This window comes from Macadamia integrifolia, chromosome 9 (genome assembly GCF_013358625.1).
Source record: "Macadamia integrifolia cultivar HAES 741 chromosome 9, SCU_Mint_v3, whole genome shotgun sequence".
In the NCBI taxonomy this organism is placed as follows: Eukaryota; Viridiplantae; Streptophyta; class Magnoliopsida; order Proteales; family Proteaceae; genus Macadamia; species Macadamia integrifolia.
In genome coordinates, this window is record NC_056565.1 from 26,194,802 (window position 1) to 26,207,998 (window position 13,197).

Sequence of the window (13,197 nt, forward strand, 5' to 3'; positions counted from 1 at the left end):
ATCAGCATCAGAATACCCAACTAGTTCCATATGTCGATTAAGACGATAAATCAACCCTTTGCCAAGGGCACCCTTTAGATAGCGAAGGACATGGACAATAGCATCCCAATGAGCTTTTTGAGGAGACTGCATGAACTGACTGAGAACTCCAACAACATAGGAGATGTTAGGATGAGTCATAGTAAGGTAAATCAGCTTGCCAATCAAACTCCTGTACTGATGCACATCCTGAAGGGGGTCACCATCAAACTTTTGGTGAGGATCCATAAGGATATCAACAGGTCTAGATGCAAGCATACCAGCATCAGATAGAAGATCCAACACATACTTCCTTTGAGACAGACTGATCCCTTTCTTACATCAGGTCACCTCAATCCCAAGAAAATAATGGAGTTGGCCTAGGTCCTAGGTCTGAAATGGCGTTGGAGATGAGTTTTTACTTCAGAAATTCCTATCTCATCATTTCTAGTAAGAATAATATCAACATAAACTACCAAGACAACCAGCTTATCACCTCTGCGACGAACAAAGACAGAATGATTAGAATAATACTGAGAAAATCCACAAGTAACTATGGTTACACTGAACTTGTCAAACCATGCCCGAGGGAATTGTTTAAGCCCATAGATAGCCTTGTGTAAGTGACACACACGGCCTGTACTCTCCCCCTTAGCAACATAACCAGGAGGTTGCTCCATATACACCTCCTTATGTAGGTCACTATATAAGAAGGCATTTTTTATGTCCAATTGAAACAAGGACCAATCAAAGTTAACAGTAAGAGAAATAAGTAGACGAACAGAATTTAGCCTAGCAACTGGGGAGGAAGTCTCAAAAGAATCAACCCCATATGTCTGAGTATACCCCTTAGCAACCAGATGGGCCTTCAACCGCTCAACAGAACCATCAAAATGATACTTAACAGTGTACACCCAACGACACTCCACCAAATCCGTACCAAGAGGTAAATTTACCAGACTCCAGGTGCCACGACTCAAGAGAGCATCCATTTCTACATTCATGACAGCTTTCCAACCGGGGATACGAAGGGCATCAGTATAGGTACGGGGAATAGGGTTAGTGGAAAGAGATAGGGCAAGACCATGGATGGGAGAGGGAAGATGAGATAAGGACACAAAATTATCAATATGGTACACAACCATGGATTTTTGAGTGCAAGAACGTGTACCTTCTCTTTGAGCAATTGGTAAGTCATTAGGCTGAGAAGGAAGAGGAGCTTTATCAGAGGAAGGCGGTAGTGGGAGGAGTCAATCGGCTGGAGTAACGACCTCGCCACTTGGCTGTCCAACCTTCTTGCGTAAATAAACCTGTAGATGAGGTGAGTCATTGGCACTAGGAGCATTAGGGAAGGGTATAAGTGAGGGAATGGGTGCAGGAGATGGAGAAGACCATTCTATACTAGACAAAGACACCTGAGGAGAAAAAAAATGATGTGCCCTCAAAGAAGGTCACATCGGCACTTACAAAGTTCCTATGAGTAATAGGGTCATAACACTTATACCCTTTCTGAGTACGAGAGTAACCCAAGAAGATGCATTTAGTAGACCTAGGGGACAACTTATCAACATGCATATACAAATTATGGACAAAACACACACACCTAAAGACTCCGGGAGGAACAGGAAAACTCGGTAAATTAGGGAACATAACAGAGAAAGGGAACATAATTTGCATATGCAAATTAGGGAACATAACAGAGAAAGGAGACTTATCTGACAGAACAGAGGATGGCATGCGATTAATCAAATGACAAGCAGTTAAAATTCCATCACACAAAAAATGCTTAGGAACATGCATATAAATCATAATAGCTCGAGCAACCTCAAGGAGATGCCGGTTCTTGCGCTCTGCTACCCCATTTTGTTGCGGGGTATAGGCACAACTAGTTTGGTGTATCATCCCATGGGTATCACAAAAATCAGAAATATCATTTTGAGCATATTCTAAAGCATTGTCAGATCGGAAAATTTTAATTGAAATGCCAAACTGAGTCTTTATTTCATTATAGAACTTTTGAAACACAGATAAAAATTCAGATCTGTCCTTTAACATGTGCAGCCATGTAAGGCGAGAATGATCATCCACAAAGGTCACAAAATAGCGAAAACCAAATCTATTACTGACTCTGTAAGGACCCTATACATCAGAATGGACTAAAGAAAACAAAGATGGACTACAAGACACTGAGCGAGATGGGAATGACACACGATGATATTTACCCAACTCACATGCCTCACACTCTAACCTAGGGATAGACTTAAAACGAGGAAATAAAAGTTGTAATCTAGATAGGGACAAATGTCCTAAACGATAATGCCATTGGAAAGGAGTCACGTCCCCAACAGCCGTAGTAGCAGCAGAAGTAGGATAACCGCTGTTGAGATAATATAACCCATCCTTTTCACGCCCTCCACCAATCGTCTTCCTCGTGTGAAGATCCTGAAAAACACAATAAGAGGGAAAGAAGGTTACTGAGAAATTTAATGAACTAGTTAATTGACTCACAGAGAGAAGATTTAATGGAAATTGAGGAACATGTAATACAAAGGATAAATTTATGGATGGGGGTAGGTGAAATAGTACCATAACCTAGGACCGGTGTGGAAGCACCATTGGCAAGAATAACAGAAGTAGAACTGGTATAAGACGAAAAGTTCTTAAAAAGTGATGCCTTACCAGTCATATGGGCAGAAACACCTGAATCAATGATCCAGGGAGTAGATGTAGTGGTAAGAAGGGCTGAGGTACCTGTATAGGCTAGGGTGGTAGCGGATGTAGACGCACCATTGGATGTATAAGAAGATGCCTCGAGAGTGTGCAAGCGCTGGAGCAACTGATTGATGTCATCGCGCAAACCGGTAAAGGAATCTCCTGAAGTAGGTATTGGTTTAGTGTCAACTGGAGATATTGTGTCAATACCATCATCTGACACTGTATGATTGGTTAACTGGGTCGCCCACTCTGGCTTGCCATGCTTTGCCCAACAAGTCTCTACAGTATGGTTGGGCTTCCCGTAATAAGTGCACTGGCGAGCTGTACGATCAGATGGCTGTCCACTAGAACCTCGACCCATCAACCCACGACGTCCTCCACGACCGTAACCACGTCCGTGGTTGGCAAGGAAGGCAGAATTGTCTTTGGAAGACTGATCAGGTTTAGTTGAGGAAGTAATACGCTGCAGTCGCGAATAAGTATCATTCAAGGTAGGTATAGTATCCCCTACAAGTAAGTGACCTTCACTGTCTTCAAATCATTGTTCAGACCAGCTAAGATTTGGAGACGAAGAACTCATTGCGCTGAGCCTTCAACTTGTCAATATCAGTGGTCAAGGGTTGAAAGACATTGAGTTCTTCAACCATTCTCCTGAAAGCACTATAATACTCTGAAAGAGGTTTGTCAGACTGGTGAAACTGAAAATGAATGTCATAGATACGTGTCATGTTCTTTTCCTGGGAGTATGTTTCCTTAAAATCATTCCACACTCCCTTTGCAGTAGAATGAAACATGACATTGGCAGCGACATCTAGTTCCATACTATTCCATAACCAGATTAAAATTAATGCATTCTCCTTCATCCATTGATTATAGCCACTGTCAGTGGATAAAGGAGGATCAGAGGTGGTGTACTGAAGTTTATCCTTGGCCATGAGATAAACCTTCACAGACTGAGCCCACAGTAGGTAGTTTGAACTTCCCTTGAACTTGATGGAAGTAATTTGGACATTAATATTGTCCGAGGCAAAGGAGGCAGTAGTAGAGGTAGTAGACTTGGTCTCAGCCATGAGAACCAAATAAGAGGACCAGCACACAGTCGTAGAGACAACCAAATAATGAACAAAGACCAATCAGATCTGAAAACCAACAGCCAGCACAGCAATCGCACACCACAAAACCGATATATATATATATTTTAAAGAAGAATGACGCTGCTGTTGGGGTCAAGTCTTCCTTAGGGTGAGCACAAACAGCCTTCAAAAATCTAGCCACATCAGTAGGTAGAGCAGCAGGCAGCAGCAACTTCAATAGCAACAGTAAATAGGGCCAGAACCAGGGGCAGCAGCCATATAAAATGCAGAACCAGGGGCCTCGACTTCAAAAAATAAACATCCGAATTAAGGTAGCAGTAGTAGAGAAGCCTGGTTGTCCTTATATCATCATAAACCAGGCCAAAACCATATTAGATGCAGCAAAGGGTGGCTGCGCACCAGAGAGGAATAGCGCGAGGTGGAAATCAGCAGAGAGTTTCAACAAAAAAAAATGATTTGATTATAGTTGCTCTGATACCAGGTTACAATCCCAGATTCCTGTAACCAAACCAGAGAAAAACTGAAAGGAGAAGAAGAGAAAGGGAGAGAGAGAGAGGAGAGATCAGTGGAAGTCCCAATAATGGAGATCTACCTGCGATCAGTCCAGAATAGAATGATTGCAGGCTCTCTCTGTAATATATATAAAAAATATAATAGAAAATTACAAGAATAGCCCCCAACACAAAAACTTAACCCTAAAGACCAAAAGAGGGGCCGATAGGACAAGATTGCCCCTATCGGCCCAGAGAACCCAGCGCTAATCCTTTATCGGGATTAGCCTCCAACGGCAATCTCAACACCAGACTAAGTCCTTTGGGACACCAAAAGTGGAGCGGGAGGTTAGGGAAGAAAACCCAAAGAGGGATAGAGGATGGTTCAGAATGGTCAATATGTGAAGGGGGGCCGACGGTGGGGGCCGCCGGAGGGAGGGGGCATGGGTCAGGTCATCAATTCACAGGTGAAGCGGAGGGGTTTGAAGGAGGACTTGAATCTTTTTTTTTTAGGACTTTTTTTTTACCCTGACCCATTAAACATTAGTGTGCCCATGCATTGTGAATCTTTATTTAGCATATGAGTAAAATTATATAATTTTCAACCAACACTAGAACGCTTTATTCGCCTATGTGACGTCTTATCGCCAAAGCGCTTAGGAAGACCCTCAAATGCCTTAGTCGCCTTTCTGCCTTGATAACTATGGATGGGAGGAAGCATGTTGAAGCTTAAGGCGTTTGAAGTGGGCTCCAGGAAAGGGGGCTCGTTTATCGACCTCATAAGGATATTGATCCAGTCAACTATTCTGATGTAGACCGGGCTGGTGTTTAAGGTGATAGGAGACCTACTATAGATTATTGTATGTTCATTGGTGGCAATCTTGTCGCGTGGAGCAAGAAGCAAACAACTGTTGTTACATCCAGCGTTGAGGATGAGTATATGGCTATGGCTCATACTGCAATTGAATTGATGTAGTTGAAGTCATTGCTTCAAGAGTTGGGTTTCCAATTACTAAAACCCATGAAGATGTTCTGTGATAATCAAGTTGCTATCGACATTGCAAGTAACCCAGTGTTTCATGGAAGGACCAATCATATTGAAGTTGGGTGTCACTTTGTGAGGAACGCAATTATGAGGAAGTTGATTGATACTCCATTTTTTTCTTCTGCAAATCATTTGGGTGATATGTTTACCAAGCCTCTGTTAAGTCCTGCTTTCCAAGAGACCTGTTCCAAGCTAGGCATGAGTGACTTATATGCTCTAGCTTGAGGGGGAGTGTTGAGATATGTACTGCTGGGGTATTATTGACCATGTTGTACTATGTTTAAGCGGTTTTGATCACAATAGGTGGAGTGTGCGAACCATGGTCTCTGTTGAGTCATAGGAGTTTGAGTTTGCTTATGTCTTTAATTGCTTTCCTTCCTTGTAATCAGACTTGTACTCTTAGTAGTATTGGGAGTGTTAGCCATTATTCTGGATCTATCCTGGTTCAGGAATTCTCTTCTTATTCCATTGGTTCTCTCTTTGCTCTCTTCCTCAAGCTGTGTGTGTGTGTGGACTGGTTATCATTTCTCTTTTGCTACACTGTTAAAAGTGGAAAAAAATTCTAGTATGGACCTTTGGCTCTGTTAAAAGTGTATAAAATTCTAGTTTGGACCCTCTATCATGTTTCTTTTGCAAAGCACTTGTAAAAAAGGCCTGATGGTTACACGTTTGGGATATTTTTCTCAAATAAAGTCTTAACAGATATTATCTGAATTATCTTAAGATCTATTTTCGCATTTTTACAACTTGAAAAAACAAGCAAATGCTGTTATCACAATGTTTTGTGCCATGCATATAAAGAGGGAGAGGAGGTGGGAAGAAGGAATAAGAAATTCAGTCTTTCTTAAGAAGTCTATGGTTTGTCTTGAAATGCAGTAAACCAAAATCATTTTCCCATTAGTAATGCTGAATTTTTTTTTTTGGTTGCAGTTGCTGACATACTTTTGTGGAGAGATGAGAAGAAAACATTCACTTATTTTCTTGCATCGGTATTGTTGTTTTACTGGTATCTCCTTTCTGGAAGAACTTTTATTTCCTCCACAGCAAAGCTTATGCTGCTATTTTCAGTCATCCTTTTCTGCCATGGTTTTCTACCATCGACAATGTAGGTACCGTTACTGCCAACTATATTCCTATATGATTAACTGAAGTCCGTATGCTAGTAAATGAGTGGTCTGTCATTAAGAATGTTTTATGTATTGGAAAGAATTTCACAAAATGCAAAATTAAATCATGTTAAACATTTAACTAATATAACTACAGTTGGTTTAAATCCAGGAGATCAAGATCAGCTAGGCTGAGTCAACATTGTACAATGATCCTAGAAACATAATAACCCTTTTTAAAATAGTGTTGGGAAATCTGAACTTTGGGTTCCCCCATCCTTAATTAAATTAGTTACAAAATTAATTTGGTTACAAGGACCTCTTCTTCTTTCAGGCGTGTTGACTTTGAGGTTTCTGCTCCAGGTTTGGTTTCACAATCCAAAGAATGTCTTCTTCTTATTTTGAGATCTCGGAAAGAATGATTAAAGATGCATTTATGCCCCTAGCATCCTTATGGAATAGATGGGCTGTCACATTAAAGTCAAGTTCCCAAGGACGCGATTGGAATACTTTCTTCAAGGTAATTTATCTAAAAGATAATATCTTCAAGGTAAGTAGTGTGACATAAATTCAAATTCAATGTGAGATTATCATGAACTGCCTTACTCCATCTTATCTTAAATTAGGAGTACATTTCATGCTTAGAAATTTTTTTTCTAAGCATAGGGTCTGTAGTCTGATCGTCCTAGGTAGTAATTAATGTAGAACTGGAATTTCAGGAAAAATGTGAGACATTTATGGGGTTGTAATACATAGTTTGATGTGCCCATGCAATGATATGCCTTCAGGAAGGTATACAGTTCCAGTCACTGTATAATCTCTTTCTTAGGGGTGGAACAGGTGGCTTGGTAGGTTCAGTCATGGTATAGTATTTGGCAGTAGTCTTGCTATATGTCTGGGCACACTCTTTCTCGTATACTTGTTCGTTCACTTTTACGTGATTACTTCAGAGACTTACCCACATTTCTTTTGGCAAAGGAAATGAAATTACTTCTTATTTAATTTCCTAGTCTGATTAGGAAAGTCGTGGTCTTCTAAGTCTATCAGGACTTAGGAGCCCTAACTCTCTTGTAATCTGTTATCAATTATGGGGTAGAAAGAACTCTGCGTTGTTGCTACTAGGAAGGTCTAACCTATCTGAAATATGCCCTGCACTCTATAGGACCAGATTTTTCTTTTTGAATAACTCCGTAGAGGAAAGGATAGAGTTCGTGCGGTAGATATATTTCTTTCTTAAACATTATCTGAAAATTTATTAAAAAATACAGGTGGTCGTGTCTCTGTATTTTCTGAAGTTGCTCCTCTCATTTTCCTTCTCTGCAGTAGCTGGTGTAGGTAAGGGATTTGCATGTGCCAATTTTTCGAAGTGATTCAATAATTTCTTCCTTCCATTGTTCTTTTAACCTTGTTGATTTTTTACATGCAGTGCTTGTCTTGGCATTCACTATTTTCTTTGTATGTGAGCAATGTGAAGAGGAACTTGATAGAGTAATGGAGTCGTCTGCCCTTGGTTTAAAGAAATTAAAAGGGTTGTTAATTAGATGCTTGCCAGTCTCCTTGGTGTCATTTCTTCATGATTACATGGGTAAAGATGAGGTATATGATGAGTGAAATGATAACAGATTCTAGGTTTAATGACTTGGATCATTTTTTTTATCTCATTATACCTACTGTCAGAGTTTGGTTTGTGAGCTCCAGCCGGCTGGACCAAGCGAAAGCCATTGAGTAAGTTCCTTATCCATGGTACAAGTATCTTTCTTAATATTTATGGATAGGCCCTTTCCATTGAGGTGCAGTTAAATATTAATACTACGGAATCCATTTCCAGTCTATGTCAGTGCATTTTCAGCCTAACCTGTGGTTCCTTGATTGGATGATCCAACAAGATAAGCATCCATATATCTTTTAAATCATCTCATGGTGATTCCATGGTACAAGTACCTTGCTTAATATTTGTTATGGATAGATCCTTCGGATTGAGGTACATTTAAAATATTAATACTTTGGAATCTATTTCCAGTCTGTGTCGGTGCATTTTCATCCTAACATCTGGTTCCTTGATTGGATGATCCAACAAAGTAAGCATCCATATATCTTTTAAATCATCTCATGGTGATTATTCGGGAAGTAGTGACTGAGGAAAGGGTCTGGTGCCGGTGAATGGCAGTTGGGTGAAAATATGTATAATTTTTTTTTCCGTGGTCTGCCTGCATTCTAGTTGGATATTATGAAAGTAGTTTGAGGTACTGTTGAAACATTTTTATGTGTTGGAACTTATTTGATGTAGCAGCTGGGATACTGGAATATTGGAGCTAAGAACATAAAATCACTTATCCATGATTCTTCATACTTCAACATGGCAACCTAGTTCAGTTCAGTTTGATACTTGGATACTTTTCCACATCTTAATGGATAGGGTTGAAATTGTTATTGGTAGATGTTTCAGGGAATTAGTCAAGTGATATTCCTTAACCTGCCATTTTAGATCCCAGCCTATTCATTGATCTGTGAAGAGGATGGGGTCATGAGTCAAATGGATGGACTGACCCATTACATCATAAGTACTTTTCAATAAATTATGGTAGACCAAGCAGTTCATATGCTTAAACTACCTTACCCAGGCGGTTTGATTGCTGAACCAATGGAATCTTAGTTGTATTGCCACCTATCATTTCTAATCATCTGACCAGTTATTTTTTTCCCTTTAGAACTGTTTGGATGGTCTTGAACAAAGTTAATTGTTTGGATATGATGATTTTGGGGTAATATTGATTCTTGATTCTTGAAATGGGAAGCAAAATAAAAATGGAACAAAGGGGGAGTATAATATGGGAAAGGAGGAACTATGATTTTTAGTAACAAATAGGAGAAGAATTCAGCTTCCTCACGATGTAGACAAGGAACCAGTAGAGTTACTTAGAGCCCAAATCAAATCGGAGGAGGATGCAAGAATAAGATTAGTTATCAACCAAAAACTCCTCTCATGGATCTCAACTCACGATAGTGGTTACATACAAGCCTGCTATATTACTGTGCTAATAGTTTTTGCTGAAACCAGGAGAAACAAAATCCCATCAAGTTTTGTTGCAGGTTTGCAATCTAACAAACAGAGGACGACTTTGAGTTTGAGGACCTAGGTGTTTGGTTACCCTGAGGCCTTGAATTGAATTAAAGTCACAATATATATTTGTTGAATAGAGGGAGTTTTTTTTTTTTTCATTAACGAAAGGTATACTAATCCTGTGGGCCCATGCTGACCCCACAACGATATGAACCAGTTTCTATCAGGGATGAATGAGAACTACTTAATTTTTACCGAAAGCAGTGAAGAGCACTCAAAATCCCCACGTGAGTGGCTGGCCCCATGGAAGGTAGGAGGAGTTGAGCTCATGCCCCCACCCCCCACCCCAACCACAAAAGGAGGTTGGAGACAATTAGCCGCATGATGCCTATTTAGGCAGCCACCTACATTGACATGTAACAAAGTCTTTTCTGGCAGTTGATAATGGTTCAAGTGGGTCACTAGTATCTATCTATCTAACCATAGGGTCACTAGTATCTATCTATCTAACCAGGATTAAAATCCTTTGCGGCGACGAAAGTTGGCGGAGACCGGTTAAGATGATAACACGTGTATTTGGACACGTGGGCTTGATCGCAAGGATGATGTAAGATTCGAGCAAAAACCCCAAGCTTTAGCAGGTCGAGTCTAAATTCGACCGAAACCTTGGTCTTCTCCCTCCTTCCTCTCTTCCCTTCCCCCCTGTTTTCTCGCATCTTTTTCAGGGATGAACTTGGCGATGGCATTAGCAGTAGAGCGTCACCTCCGGGCGGCCCAGGATTTGGAAGCGGGGAACATAGGGTCCACCTCTAACTCTGCTTCAGCAAGTCCTCCGTCGATGACGGGTATTACTGCAACTATCTCCCTCCTTTTGACTGGCCGAAGAGCATCAATAAGCAAGCATAGAAGAGTACAAGGAAAAAAGAAGTTTAAACTTTAAAAATTAAGAATAAACATAGAAAATAGGGATAATTAAAGAATTTATACTCCTGATCGCAAGTAAACACTTTTGTACTTTGAAATTCTCTTCTTTTTCTTCTCCTCCTCCACTTCCTCTTCCTCTGTCGTTGTCGCATTCTTCTTCCTCTGTTTTGTTCTTTCTTCAAAGCTTCATTCAATCGAGGTCCCAATGACGGACTAAAAAGGGGATTGGACTATAGTACTGGATTTCTATCCAAAGTAAAAAAAACCCATTACCCTCTCAGACCCGACCTGTTAAGCCAGACCGCTACACCGTCTTCACAATTTGACCGTTCACGTGTTTAAGTACACATATCATCTTAACCGGTCTCCACCAGTGTCTGCCAACTTCCGCGTTGCAGAGGATTTCGATCCAACTAACCATATTTCTTTTCTAATCCCTCTTACTCCATTTGGTGTAGAGCAATTGAGGTGTTAAAAGTGGGACAGAACTGGGGAAAGAATCGATCCAAGTTGAACGAAACCATACTGGAATGGCCTTGCAATGAACTGAATTGAATTAAGGTCTTATTTTGGGCTAATTTTAGTCTCGAGAGTTATGATCCTGATATACCATATGTATACACTGAGCACATGGACCAGCCACTAGCCATATGGTCGTGCGTCACACTGACCACACGGACCAGCCGTTAGTCACAGGGTCGAACATGTGACATTGCACCCTCATGAGTCAAACAATGGTCGAGGGGGCCAGGGTGCCTCAAGCGCTCCTAAGGGCCCCTCATACCCTGCGGATTGATGATCCCTCAAAATGGCTAACTATAGTTAGATGGTTTCTTAACTCTAGGTCAATAAGACCATGGTAAGGTTTACTTGACCATCAAGCAAGTTAACCATCATCGTCCTTGGTCGAGTTAGCTATTGGAGCGCCTAACCATGGTCAGGTAGATCGTTAAAGAAGGATCAAGTTGGGTTGAGTTAGCCGTTAAGATATGGTGCCAGGTTGGCAGCCCCAGGTTGATCTGATCTTATAAGGAAGAGACACGAGGAGATGCTTTTAAGGAAGATGAACCAATGAATGAGGACCCTAACTTTCTATATAAGGAGGACTCACTCCCCAGTGCAGGTAACACTCTGAATCGTCTGAATATCCTCATTAAGATGATTACCCTAAGGTCTAACTTGAGCATCAGAGCCTAGTCCCAGAGCCTCATCCGGGCCAGCAACTAATCTATGTTGTGCAGGTTCGAGCAGATTGGGATCGAGCACTAACAGTGGCACCGTCTGTGGGAATTCAGACAAAAAGCCGCTCAAGTATAGTCGACACGATTGAGAAGTGTGGGATGACGAAAACTACTAGAACTTATTCGAAGAGAGGAGGACCATCTTCAGGCCTAAACCCACCAGGGGACTAGCATGAGGCGGTAGGGGAGGAGGTAGAGCAGGATCCTGCTATCGAGGATGCGGCAAACATTTCGGCATTGAGAGGCGTCCCTCTGCCTCTTCAGGTAACAACCCAGTAGTTCGACGAGCTGAGGGGTCAGGTGTTGGGATTAGTAGAGTTAATTCGGGAGGCCTCAAGAAATTTCGTTAGGCCACCCCTAGCTGGCGAACCTAGTCACTATAATCATGGAGATTCAAAAGGGGCAACCGACGATAGCTCGAGCTCATCAGATGAAAGTCCTAGCCGAGGTGGCAGCCCTGGATCCCTGGCGAAAAAGGAGGAGATGTCGTCTCGACCAGAGAAGAGAGAGGAAGACCCTGATCGACGTAGTTTCACATATCCTTCTGGAAAGGGTAGGGGGCGGATCCACCAGGTTGTAAGAGGAGAGCTAGTAGCAAGAGCCCGAGGGCGTGGCAGGGGGAAGGTCGTGGGCAATGTGATCCATGCAAGGAACCCCAGGCCTAGGCTGACTCACGAGAGACTCTATTGGAGCAACAATTAAAAGAGTTGCAGGCAAAGGTTGATTGGATGATGGAGGGAGAAGATGGGAGAGACGATGTGGACCTGGAGAAGTTCAGTGAGAGCCCGCTATCCGAGGAGATCAACCGCGTTCGGCTTCTAGAGAATTTTAAGATCCCTGTGTTCCGACTTTTTGATGGAACTAAAGATCCTTATAAGCATCTACAGTCATACCGGTCGGTCATGAGCATACAAGGGGCATCAGAAGCATTGCTCTATAAGGTATTCTCGACACCTCTGGAGGGCCCGGCTACGACCTGGTTTTCATGCTTAGAACCAGGGTCTGTGCTCGACTTCAAGCAGCTCAGTAGGAAGTTCATAGACTACTTTGAAGGGAGTAAAGGACATCAGAAAACGTCCTCGGATCTTATGGAGGTGAAACAATGGCCTGGCGAGACTCTCCGACAGTTTATCCATCATTTCAACTTAGAGAAGCTTGAGATAAAAAACCTGGATCCTACGGTCGAGTTCATGGCCTTAAAGAGGGGTGCGGGAGGAGCTATTGAAGTTCTCCCTCTCCAAGACTGAGCCCAGATCCCTGGCGCATCTAAGAGAAGATTCGCAAGTATAGCAATGCTGAAGAGCTCACTACTAATTTGCCCAGCGCGAGCCCCCAAGTCGATCGACCAAAGGGCTTCAGGCAGAATAAGAAACGACAGGGCTATAGGCACAAACGCCTGAGGTCCCGTGATCGAGTAGGCCTAATGGGAAATCGTGAAGTCTATACGACATTAAACTCGACCATGGAGCATGTTTTGATGAATGTGAGTGGGGAGGAAAGGG

The 13,197-nt window shown here is 42.0% G+C and overlaps 1 protein-coding gene across 1 annotated transcript in view; it reads left to right on the top strand.

The window, feature by feature from the left end:
- The window catches only part of LOC122089108 (3beta-hydroxysteroid-dehydrogenase/decarboxylase), an 81,849-nt gene extending 73,548 nt beyond the window's left edge, over window positions 1-8,301 (top strand). The window contains exons 9-12 of the mRNA XM_042658575.1: window positions 6,294-6,468; window positions 6,833-6,989; window positions 7,738-7,804; window positions 7,896-8,301. Of these exons, the coding sequence (XP_042514509.1) occupies window positions 6,294-6,468; window positions 6,833-6,989; window positions 7,738-7,804; window positions 7,896-8,080 (584 nt within the window). The 3' untranslated portion in view covers window positions 8,081-8,301. The remainder of the gene's footprint in view (window positions 1-6,293; window positions 6,469-6,832; window positions 6,990-7,737; window positions 7,805-7,895) is intronic.
- The last annotated feature ends 4,896 nt before the right edge of the window (window positions 8,302-13,197 follow it).